This window comes from Pipra filicauda, unplaced genomic scaffold, assembly GCF_003945595.2.
Source record: "Pipra filicauda isolate LSUMZ 115617 unplaced genomic scaffold, ASM394559v2 scaffold110_size2237424_pilon, whole genome shotgun sequence".
Taxonomy (NCBI): Eukaryota; Metazoa; Chordata; class Aves; order Passeriformes; family Pipridae; genus Pipra; species Pipra filicauda.
In genome coordinates, this window is record NW_024103552.1 from 181,049 (window position 1) to 194,251 (window position 13,203).

The following is a 13,203-nucleotide window of genomic DNA, read 5'->3' on the forward strand; positions in this document are numbered from 1 at the left end:
GATCTCTCAGCTTATACACCTTAAAGGTCTACAGTTACGAAACTTTTAATATAAGCCTTTCATTACTATTTACCTTTCTGGCTCACATTGTCTCAGAAAGAGCCAGGGGCAGAAGGGAGGGAAGAGTGTGTTATGGCACAAAATCAGAAACTTACAGCAATTTCTCTACTGAATACCAGTAATACATAGCACCTACACCTGGATGATGGGTCTTTAAAAACCCTGTTTTTAAAAAGTTCATCCCTCCAGACTGTAACAACAAAGAGTTAAATGACGTGTCTCTCAAATGACTAACATCAATCCCATCATTCCTCCTATACACAAAAAGTGTGGTTTTATAGTTTCTCCTGCCAGCCGTTACCTTATAAATCCCACACAAAGGTAAAACCTTTGTTTTATTTCAATACAAATGTCTCCAGCAAATGTTTGCACTACTCTTTTGAAGCTTCCTCAACCCACACCACACCCAGGCAACTACATAAAAATGCCATTTGCCTTGAATCTCAGATGCATACTTACCAAGTATACACTGGATTTCAACATTATGTGCTACCACAGGTTAACTCTTCTTTAATATATACACATGTGTGTGCATGTCTCACATATATATATATATATGCACACTTGCACAGACAGACATGGATTATTAAAGTAGTTGCCAAGTCTAATCCTACATAATTTCTGGTACTAACTCCCCAAAATGAAGCATCTCTTCCTTCAACCTTTAAATTTTGAGAGTAGAGAAAATGTTAATTTCCTTCCTAATTAAATTAAATTAAATTTGATGTAACTTAAGAAGGAAATTTGTGATTATGAACAAAATAATTCTTATACTAGTCAAAGCCTGTCCTAAGTATCACTAGCAATGTTAAAGAAATATGGATTGGCACAATACAAATCGCTGCTAGAGAGAGTTCTGCTCTACAAGCTTGATTTTACCATTGTGCCCGCTGGAATTGGAGCTCACTTTGGCCCACAATATCCAAGAACCTAATCCTGCAAATCACTCACTCTTTGAAAACAGCTTATTACTGTATGGGCTATGCCAAAACTCATTAAATACCTGGAAAGGTTCCCAGAGGCTTCAGCATGCTTTGGATTAAAGATCTACATTTCAGTTAAATATAGCAGGACAATGATTGCACGCAAGTATACACAACAACTGCAGAGTGCACAACTCCTGTGCACACCAAAGGGCATATGTCAGCACCTGCCTCAATTATATATCCACCAACATGTCTCTTTACCACATGTCCAAGTTGTGGTGCTCAGCAGAAACCAGTAACCTCTTGGTATCACTGAAAGTTATTTTTTGTGTCTTTAAGGTGACATTTTTCTTTAGCAACTGCTCACTGAAGTAACATCTTTGAATTTAAGGTTAAAAAGCATTTTCCATAAAAATATTCAATTAATGTATTGTTTCAGAATTAACACCGTCCTAACCACTTTAAATTAGAAAATTACCAATCACAGAAAAGGCATATCTCAAGGAATTGGTAGGATTTATGACAAATATATTCTCCTTTGACCAGGAGAATTCTGGTTCATAATTATCTTCCTTGCAAACTAACTTCTGTCAGCGATTAGGCTGTAAGCAGACAGATGAATGTCTATCAAAAATGAAGCTGAACTCTGTTCAAAAGCCTCCACTAGAACTTTGTCAACCAGCCAGATGCTGCAAAAAAAATCTTCTACAGGGCAACAGCAAGGCAACTACCTACCTTCTAGCATATTTATATAAATAGACTTCTAAAAGTCATTCAGTTCTTGTTAATTGTTGTTTGTTTCCTCACCTTTTTTTAAAGAACTCCTTTAAAAATACCAAACATAGCATTCAGGTTCAACCAATGGGAGCTGACAAATCACCTTGCCCATAAATGTTGCATATTTATACACAGAACTAAATACAGAAGTGAAACAAAGATGGATTGTACAAAACTGTTCTTCTCTTCCTACCTCTGTTCCCTTACAGCACAATATATTTGTCTTAAGGAAGCATAAGACAGAGTTTGACATGGCTACAGTCTTCCCCTTACTTTCCTGTATCCTGCTCTGAACCACAAGCCCCACAGCGACCTCTAGATAAGGGCTCCAGTAGAAAAGGATATTGTCCTAGAAAAGGGTAAGAATACACCAGGACAAACTCTGCTCTGCCAGAAGGCAAGGGGACTGCTGTCAACCAGATACAGCAGAAGAAACACCAGCAGAGTGGCGTTTCTGACTTTGGTGCTGTTTCCTTAGTCCACACAAAGCAATAGTGAGATTATTCCACAGCTTGACATGAGCTGTACGAGATTCCCTTTCCATTGACTTGTTCTGCCAAGCAGCAGCTGAAAGACAAGGCACCAAGCACGGGGAGCTGGAACCAACAGCTCGGTTCCAATCACATTACTGGGGTAATAGAGGGAGGCCTCTTCCTCTGAATTCCTGTTTCTTCCACATAAGACCCACATGAGATGCTGCCTTATCAACCCTTAGCAGGCTCACTGTTAGCAGGCAGACTGGCTGCCACACCCATGCTCTTATACCCTCATCCTGAAAGACTTGGAGGAGGAGGGGGAGTGTCTGCTCCGCTTGTGTGTGGGAGGAGAAATCTGGCTCTAAATGAGGAGAAACAGGGCTTTAAATCAGCTGCCCTCCAGGTGGAGTAGGAAAGTGAGAAATCTGATGTTCCAGATAGGTCTTCCTAGATGCGGGATTTAGTCTCCCAGGAGAGACAGGCATATTTGGATATGTGATTTCTGCTGCTTTTGTTTGATTTTCCAGATCACTCCCCTGTGCACTTCCAACAAGAAGTCCATTTTCTTTGTTACTTCCCAGGCCAGCAGAGCACTTCATCACATCCCATCTCAGAGGCCCTGCAAAGAACTGCTCTGTGCTACTCTTGTCTGACTCCAAAGAGAAAAGCCATTGTGCCTCTGAGTGGGTTAAGTTTTAATCTTGAAATTGTGGTTGAAAAGAGAAAACAACACTGAGCAGAAACAATGGAGCCAGTTGAAAGATCATCATTCAAAAAGCTTAGGAAAAGAGTCTGTAATTACGCCTTGAAATTCTTCATCTCTCTTGGATGAGGTAATTGCTGGAGAAAAAACAGCCTTCAGTGACGTGCCTCAGAGTTTACAGCTTTCCAACACCACAAGGGCATCCTATGGGAATCCCCAGACCCGGTGCAACTGGTTGTTGTATTAGACTCTCCCACAGGAGCAAGCAAGTGGGTACATGTACATGTGCAGGGAGGGAGACACTTTAGTGCAGGCAAGGTGGTAACCTTTCACATACAGCCTGATTCATGCTTCATAGCTCAACACCAAAGCGTGTTATGAATCCTCTTATCAATACATTTGCAGTTCAAGCTCCTAAAAGATCAGATATTTATTAACTATCCCCCAAAATAAATATGCATAAGCTAATTTGCATTTTAATTACTACTTCCTGCAGAAATACAAGGGGCTTAAATTTCACTCCTGACAGTTTTTTAGTCCAGCAACAGTAACAGAGTCTTTATTTTACAGTCTTAGTATGTTTTATTTCCAGTGATCATTGCAACAGTTGTGTTCTTCATGTAGTGGCACCCAAGGCAAGAGCAATGTGAATGGTGTGAGATTAGAACAAAATGTCCCAAGGTTAACACCTGACATTAGTGGATGTGACTTTCTTGTTTCTAGATCAACATGGTGTCTTGCTAAGTCTGGCTAGCAGCTGCAAATGCGTTAAAGAACTGCCAGCCCTGGCAGCGGGGATGGTAGATGCCAGTGGGACAAGACTGCCATGCTCTAGCCCTGGTAGCGCTTCTGTAAAGGTCCCTGAGAAAGTCTGTTTGTGTTGAAGATCCCAAATCTGTATTTGCTGTATCTCCTTGCATAATGCTCACACACACACACACAACAGTCACATGCAGCTGTAGTTCGAAATGGAATCACATAACAGGGAAGTATCTGAGGCGGTGACAATGTAATCATTAGATGAGTAAATATAACTACATTAGCAACTGGCCAAGTACAACTCTGTTTACCAAGGCCTGCTTTTGAAAGAGCTGGGTGGTCTTCAGAACTATTGTCTTTTTTTTTAAGATGTGCATCAGAGATGAAAATCCCTGTTACTACAAACCTCAGCACCTTCAGTCAGCAAGTCAGGACAGTGAGTATTAATACCATCGCCCCGTGCTCGACACAATCTCCCACAGGACTCACTCGCTCCAGTGCAATCTCTCTAATTCCCTGTTAGAAACGCAGTGAGGAATTGTGCATGAAGATGTCTCTGTATTTGAAAGATTCATTGCATTACTTGAACACTGGGCATTTTGTATTCAACATGAAAATGGTATCAGGAGTTTGCCAAGCTCAACAGTGTTTGCTGTTTAGTAACTCTACATCCCCAAGAGTACTGCATTACCCTCACTCATTTTACACAGCCTATTTCCCTTGTTGTTTGCCTTCCGGGGGCCAACTTCTTCTTAGAATTACCGGCAGCTTTTCACTTCTCCCACACTAGTCCATGCAGCTGAAGCACTCTGACAGCCTTTGTACAACCTTATCTGTAAGAAACTCTTCTGTTCTGGTTTATAGGTCCACTTAGCAGTCACAATCCTGAATTAAAAACTCCATGCCTGAGGGTACTTGACCATTTAAAAAAAAGTAAAAAAAAAATGCATTAGTCCTCAAAAATACATTTGTTCCCAATTGCAAGGACAGTTTGTGTAACACTATGAAAAATAATGGCACCAACACAAGGGAAGGTATAGTCTAACTTACAGAGTATTGATTATTTGAGATGTTCCTAGTGTAGAAAGGAAGTTGATAGTTTAGAGAAAGAAAACATTCACCTTGTGTCCTACACCTGACTTGGCAAATATGAAAAAAATTTCTACTGTTTCTCAGGCTGGGCACCTACCAGCAATCCTTCTTATATGTCAAAAAGGAGAGAAGTGAAACAGTGACTATGGATAGATGGTATTTATATAGGGATACCATCTGCATGGCTTTTCCTCACCTTTGCCTCCTCATTGACGTCCCAAGTAAAGGACACGGCATTGAATGCAATTTCTTCAATATTCCCAATGGTATTAAAACTCTCTTTGTAATCAGCTGTAAGAAAAAACAAACAAACAAAAGACCCATGAAAAAAAATTGAACTTTCACAGTTCATAGTACATCTTTGCTTCTTCGTCTGGGTTCTCTAACACATCAAAACTACCTCTTGTACTGTTTATGATTCATTAATAACCTTAATTGCAAAGAGATAATGCAATGCAACTTGAGTCATACGCACAGTATATCACTGGCTGATGTTCTAACAAAATATTGCTTGCTCTCAAAAAGAAGTAAGTGTGACTCTAGTGGCAATGAGCAGGTGCATTTCATTAGCTTGGCCAAGAAATGGCCAAAACTGGAAAATTAACTAAAAAACTACTGAAGCATTTAAAGAGACTGTTCAAAACTTGACATAAATAAATAGCATTACAGTAAATTCTAATGAAGCTTTCTAAAAGGCTAAGAGCTATAATTGAAGGATATAATTAGAGTGTACATTTCTTGCACAGCTCTTTCAACTTTCCTAGGAACTGCACCAGATGTTGGATCAATGTTTCTCTATTAAAAAAAAGGAAAACAAAAAACAAACAAAAACCAACACCAAAACAAAAAACAAACCAACAAAAAACTGCAAAGAAACAAACCCACAAAGATCATTTTTCCAAAGTTTTTATGCAACTAAAACAGCAAACAAACAAATGTAGAGTATTTTTAAGTTGTCTGACTACAAAATCTGCACCTTCTTCTCCCTTCTTCCGAAAGGGCTGTTAATATTATCAATAAGCTAGCTTTTAGCAAGGAATGAAAGCAAAAGGGAGGAAGATTTCATAGGTGACCCAACAGTCCCCTAGAAATAGTAAGGGTGTAAAACCATGTAAAACAGACAACTCCCAGGTCGTCTGTATTATTGAAAAGAGGAACAAGCCACCTTTTTCTCTCCCTTTGCTGGTCAGTTTAACACACTTTCTTCTTTTTGTTGACAGATTAAGAGAAGTGCCAGGTAATACCTGCTTGATTAAAGGAACTTCCAGATAGTTCACACAAATGCATCAACTCTCTCTGGGACATATATATTTCCTAAGAATCCCCTGAGGGTTGTAACTGGACTCAGTGCCAGAGGGCTGAAATTACTCCCTTGATCTAATGTTTTCCCAAATCTGTGCCTTAGAAGCATGCTGATTCTTAGCTTTGTAATAAGTTATGGAGAGAGGATGTTTTTGTATTCTGTGAGGCACACAAATGGTTTCAATATTCATTTCCTTTGCTCTTCTAAACTGTTGGTCTCTAAAAAATAATTTCTACGTAATAACTGCTATGAAATCATTTATAACAAAACCATTTCTGCAAAGAGGATTATTTAACATTTGAGACATGCAATCAGTATACTTTTCTCTCATCTAAAACACAAGAATGCTGACATCTCACTAGGCAAGTGAAACTGTGTCCCTGGGACACATAAATGGTTTGGATACAATAAAAAAATCACTGTTCAGACCGAAGGAACAGCACGAGATATTTGGTAATGTAGTAAATTAACACAGTATTTGAGAGGGCAGGCAGGCTTTTCATTCCCACCAAGAACTCAGATCTCCTTTCTAACTGAAGTCATTGGTTTCACTATCTAAATTCAGTATGGGAATGCAAATGAGAGGAATTAGAAGACACATAAGTAGTTTAATATGCATGTGCACACATCCACCCACCTCTAAATTTATGATTCACCAAAAAGTGCCTTGTGCAACTGACTGCTGCATATGGGCGTGCTGTGTAGGTGCACTTTGGAAAGACATGAACAAGATGTCTCGTAAAGACACTTGTTTTCTTCTCCTAAAAGGCTGTCAGAACCTCACATCCCACCAACCCTTCCCTTCCCCCAACACATGCCTCTGCTTCCTTAATTGCCATACACAAATCTCACGGAGTGTCTATGCAACACGCTGTTAAAAAGTAGAAGTGTATCCTATTCCTCTCAATTTACAGACAATTAAAGAAGGATCTTCAGTTGATTAAGAAAGAATTTACATCCAAGGATATCTGAAAGCTGTTAGAGTGACTACAATTTTTCCGCTTCTGCTGCTGTGAGTTACCAGAAAGAGAAAGCTGGGGTTTTTTAATATTCAAGAAAATGGCTATACAGGAATTATTTCCTCTTGTGTTACATAAACTGCATAGTAAACAATGGCAAATTTTTAATGTTAACTACTAATCATGCATTACATAACTTTGTAGTAGCCTTTGTAGCTTCTTTGTATATATATATAGTAGCAGTGCACATAAATAATACAAACTATCCCCCCCAAAAAAAAACATAGGCAAGTTTCTGGAGCACAAAGATTCCACACCCACTCTTCATATTTGAACCTGTCCTGGTATTTCACAAATTATTGTACTGATTCTAAATAATCAATATTTGCTGCAACTTAGTATTGAATTATTTATTTCACATTATTTTAAAAGAAAAAGCTAGTGATCAAACGTCACAGCACTGTGAAAAAGACAGCTGGTTTTTTTGCCCTCTTTACTCATGCTAAAAAGAGTGAACATGCCTTCCTCCTTCTTCAGAAAAATCAATTATAGCAGACAGCCTAAATTTTAGAAAATGCCTTACCTTCTTGCTTAATAAGCATCAAAGCCTTCAGGTTTATTCCTCGAGCACTGACTTGCTTACATGTAAGTACAAGCTTATGCTATTAATATCAATGCATCTACAGATGGGGTACTGCATCTAATCCATTCAACCATCCTTTCTCCCAGGAGGTGCACCAGCCAGTACACAAAACAAATTAAAGCAGTGACTGACCCCAATGTGACTGGAGTGAAGCAGCAAGTCACTATTTCCTCTGATCTCCAAAATATAACTGCAGGCCAGAAGGCAGACAGACAGACCTGTGCCACTGTGGAAAGCAGCATAAGCACAGTCCCCACCCCTATCTGAGGGCTGAACAGCTGGAGCCCAGAACTAGAGCATCCCAAACTCATTTGATGTTCTGCCTGCTAAAGACCACATCATGCTCTAGATTAAAAGTGCATTCATAAACAATTAAAAAGAATTCACAGATGTTAAACATGCTACAAACATCAAGTTAAAATAATATTAAAGACTATAAACATATATGGAACAGGTGATGCAGATATACAGACACCTAATTCTCTCTGTTAACTTTGGGGCCTGGACACTAACTCAGTATTCCTTTACAGGACCCCTACAAGGTCCTGAATTTTTAATGTAAAGGGAAATCTTCATAGAGTCATTCAATATAATTTTGGATGGAAGGAATCCCTAGAGGTTATCTGGTTCAAGGAGGGTCAGCTTCAAATTTGGATTAAGTTTCTCATTTAGATCATTTGATGGTAAAACTGGGAGACTGCTACTTGTATGGGAAAAAGTTGGGAGCTATTCTGGTCTAATAAACCAAATAGGCATAAGGTAAGTGCCAAAGAAAATTAAATGCACTTCAGAAATACCATACTTGGTAAGGGCTAAGGCCATATTTCAGTTGTTCTCAAGAAAACACTACTGAGCAACATCTGGGTCTTTCTTCTGAAAACTCTGAGGTGAACCATGCTCTTACAGCTCTTACATCTGACAAGGAGTCAGTAAGTCTTACTACACTGGGCTGTGCTCGTGTTTGCAGTCCAAATAAAGAATACGCACCAGAGTGCCTCAAAAGTCAGCACAGACCTGTTTCATCTCAAACCAATGGAAAATTAAAAGACGTTCACTTTAACACAGGTAAACACACAGCTCATGTACAGCACTTGTTTTGCAGAGCACTATTTTACAGAATATGCATCATAAGCTGACTCACTGGGGAAAGGGACTGAAATGTGCCAGGACACCACAAGTGCAGTGGAGTCAGAGGGTGTTGGCATGGCAGTAGAACAAGCTCATGAGCGCATACTTTCAAAGGTATGAGCATTTAGTACTGTAAGCTTGTAGTGACTAGTACAAAAAACTAGGCAGCCTTCAGAAATAGCTGTGACGTGGCACACTTGCTCTTTTAACGTGTCACAATAGGAGTCATTTGGTCTCAGGTGGCAATTTTACTGCCTGAACTATACCAAAGGGCAAGAAAAGAAAAAAGGAAAAAACCCAAAGAAGTTGGGGAAACAGTTCAGCCAGAAAAATGATGATAAGAGGCAGAGAGGAGATTCGGGAGGAGCTGCTTTGACAAAACACACTTGACCTTAAGTGGAGCTCCTCGGAGGCTGCAGCATTTCAAAGGCTAAAGGCATTGTGTGAGTAGAAACACTTAGGTACTGATTCCCTGATCACCCAGTTCAATTGCCCCTGAAGTCTTGTGGTGTTCTCTACCAGTAACCCTGCTTTGTTTTCGCACCCCTCTCTGCCTCCTCTCATTCCTGCCATTCAATGGTTTGGTTCCCTCAGGCGGTCAAAACAAGATAGACTCTGTCTGCTTTGGTCTTGCCGACTCCTTTGACTGGAATCCTGCAGATGGCTGCATGTGTAAACTGCACGTGGGAGGGGAGAAGCACTTGATGTCTAGACACTGCCACTGATTCAAACTTCAGGCTCCTTGGCAGAAGGTACGTGTTCTTCCTCTGCTAAAATCTCCCAAGCATGTGGATAGGGCAGCTGTGGCTGAGGCTTGTAAATACCTTAGATGGGATGAACGGTAAACAGATCTCTCAGGATAGCACACCAGAGCTTGTTCTCCCTCAGTGCTGACACCAACAAGACTCCAAGTCTTTGAGTGTAGGAGTCCTGTGCCTTCGTCTGCAGTCACCAGGATGATGGCATCCTCAGTCTCAGCCTGCACTTCCACATCAATTAGCTAACACAACTGTTACTGGCTGCTATTGTTACTGGATCAAAGACTGGATCAGCCTTTGAAAAACTAAAGAAAACAAACATTCTGCCACTCTTGAGGAGGTGCAGACCCCGACTTCCCAGCTGCAGAAGGTGGATCACTAAATACACATGCACGGGGCAGCTCTTCTGTGTAACTACTGAGAACCATTCCTTCTGCATGCTCCCTATCCTGCTCCATAGACCTGTCCAGTCCTAGCAGGGATGAGCCATTGCCAAAAACTGCGGTACTGTGCAAGGTATCAGAGCCTTCCATATCTGAAATCTTCCCTGAAACATCTGGAGATCCTCTTACACTTACCAATGTCGAGGACTCTCTGTTTAGCTGTGTGCTGCCGGGAATGCCAGTACTTCCAGTATTTCAGCTGTTCATCTCTGTTTTTATCCTCACTGAAAACAACCATGACCACGCTCTATGAAAAAAACCACCAGAAACCACATTAGTTAAAATAATTAATAGTCAGAAACACAAAAATTAAAATCTCCTATATGCTTCTAATGCTGATCCAGTCACCACCCTCTCCTCATACTTTGGTCGTAGAAGATTGCTAGGTTTTAATCCAGTCCAATATTGCAATGCACTTAAAGACTCCAGGCAGAGGAAATGTAGTTGGAAAATAATGCAAGGTCCAGGATTATGTTCCACACAGTCACCACTGTAACCCTTCACATGCTCTGTGACCTTTTGCATAAAAGCTGAACACCATCACCACATCTTCCATGTCCAGTCTCTGCGTGGGCACAAGGCAATATATGCCATGGACAAGCCCTGAGTTATGCCTGTGCACACTGGCTGCCCATCAGGTATGTGCTGGCTGGCCAGCTGATGCACTAACCAGATCTGACCATGCTGACCAGCTTTTCCACCAAGGACAGCATTGATCTTTTTCCTCTATGAAACACTTACATGGAACTTGTAGAGGTTTAATACCTTCAAAACCTCTTGCACCTCTGTCAGGTTTGGATGGAATTGGCAATAAATTCAAGAGTCGCCTGAGTAGGGCCCTGGCAAACAGAACATGATTGTGAAAGTTGCACATGGTTTCACAATCTTCTGTAAACTACATCCTCCAAAAGGATGTGGTCTCATCTCTCTTTTACAACTTCAACCCTTCTGTTGCCACAGCTTCAAAACTCACGTGGTACTGAACCAGGCCTATGAGGACTGGTTTTCAGTCAGACCAGTGAGCTCCTGTCTCCTGTTTCAGCTCTGCAAGTGCTAGAGCTGGAACCAAAAAGGGGGAAGGAACAGGTGGCAGGGAAGGAGATTTTGCAGCAAGAGAGAAATCTTACATCAGCTTTAGCCAACAGTGTAACACTACAGCCTCATGTCCTCAGGAAACCAGGCTAGAAATTAATTGCTAATCCAGGTTTCCAAATCATTGCCTCTGTTTAAGATGAGACTCTCTAAACTTTATGTATGATAGAAACATATAAGTTGTTGTCTGCTTCACTGCTCACACTGACTTTCATCAGTTCCTTTTACTAAAGTCACAACATTCTTACAGTACTTCGTTTATTTGGATGGAAACATTTCCACAGCCTCATACATATGCAGCCCTGCCAGCTCCAGGGTAAAATTTACAGGGCAGCAACTCTGAAGCTCATTGTTCATTCCAAGGTTACTGGGTTAGGATTTGCTAATTCAAAAACATTACCAAGGCAATCGGGAGGCCCATTCCCTAAAGTAGATTTTGCTGAATACACAAGCTCCAGTCCCACCCCATGGAATTTAAGATGCAAATCATTCGTTTTGTCATACTTATGGGTGAATATCAAGTGAAAGCTCATACTTATACAATGTAAATGATTTAAAATTTATGTCACAAAGGATGGAGTCAACTCTTCATGTTTTATCTGAAATGCACTGGAAAGCAGCTGATGAAGTGCACAAGTAAGTGAAGGTGGACTACAAGGAGATGTAGCTGTTCTTGGATTTCTTTACTTTAATCGTGGCAGTGATAAGTTCATCAGTGCCAAGTGCAGTCTCTGTGTCATAATCATTCTGCCAAACCACAGACTGAGGCAGATATGTATATAATTAACTCGTAAGATCACACTGAAAAAACTAGATCCCAAAACATTTGTTGCCACCATCAGTATGGTGCTCTCCCACCTTTACATCGAGCATGAGAATAAGCTTGCTCTGTCCCCTCCCACAAGAAAAAAAAAATTATTAGAAGCCAACCAACCACAACTACATCTATGTACAGAGCTCCATTCCCACCTAGGAAAGAAATGGGACTATACCCTGACTTTGCTGATGGGATGCCGGAAACATTTGTTGTCACCCGTCTCACTCAGGGTGATGGCATAGAACTGTCCTTTGTTCAAGTAGGTCATGGGCCCCTCCCCTTGCTTCTGACGCAGAGACTTGGTAGCTTCTAGTGTATACTGAAAAGTGCTGCTGAAAAGACAAGGAGAGAAACATCAACAAAATCCGTATCACTTTCTCCTTTTCTCTTTGTCCCCATTTATTAAGTATTTCATGCATTGCATAAGGCGTAAGAAGCTAATAATAAAATTCCAGGAAAAGGTCACATGGCCATTTAAAAATGCACTTTTTTTTCCAAGTTCATCAGATCTGGCAACAAAATGTAAAAGTATCTGAACTGTAAGTCTCTTGGATCAAAGACTACATCTTTACTTTCTCTGAAAAGAACCATTATGAAGTACAAGACTATGTAACCCACAATGAGTGTTAAATACCAGGCGGGAATTCAGTATGATTTGCAGGAAATCACAAACTCCACAGACATTTAAACTTAGAAGTGTCACAGAAAGAGAAATAAATAAATAATTATTTTTTAAAAACCCAACCAGAATAAAACTTGTTGCAAAAGATGGACTCAGAGAATGAAAAGTCCAATTGCTACTTTCAGCACAGTGCAGGGAAGGAGTTCAAGAAGGGACAGTAAGTTTATTTGTTTAAAGACAACATGCAAATCAAGGTTTTTACAAGCTTTCTTTTCAAAATTAGTCAGACAGAACAAAGTGCCTACATTTAGTTGTATCCTGCAACCAAGTAACCTCCTTTTAGAAAAACAGAAAAAAAATAGAGAAAAGCTTTGCGCTTGTGCTGGAATTTTAGATCTTCAAAAAGACCCTCCTTCATAGAACAACTTCCCACTTTTAAATCAGTTCTCAAATCATGAAAAGTTAAAGCCTTCCTAGTGAACTCTTAGCTGGAAACAATTCTCACTGAGCCTCTTCCATCTGCCTCCTCCAGTAACAGGCTTGAACAATAATCCAATAAAAACGATGCCTGCAGATCCTCACATTTTCTTAAATGAAAATAATGTTCACCATGCAGAAAAAAAAATCTTCTCTTCAAACTGCACG

The 13,203-nt window shown here is 40.3% G+C and overlaps 1 protein-coding gene across 5 annotated transcripts in view; it reads right to left on the reverse strand.

The window, feature by feature from the left end:
- GRHL2 (grainyhead like transcription factor 2) overlaps positions 1-13,203 on the reverse strand; it is a 65,664-nt gene that overhangs the window by 29,095 nt on the left and 23,366 nt on the right. For 4 of the 5 annotated variants that reach the window (XM_027717490.2, XM_027717488.2, XM_027717486.2 and 1 more), the window contains 3 exons: positions 12,112-12,268; positions 10,163-10,274; positions 4,990-5,084 (listed from right to left, as the gene is read on the reverse strand). In XM_027717490.2, coding sequence (XP_027573291.1) covers positions 4,990-5,084; positions 10,163-10,274; positions 12,112-12,268 — 364 coding nt within the window. The remainder of the gene's footprint in view (positions 1-4,989; positions 5,085-10,162; positions 10,275-12,111; positions 12,269-13,203) is intronic. The other variant, XM_027717487.2, reaches the window with a different exon arrangement.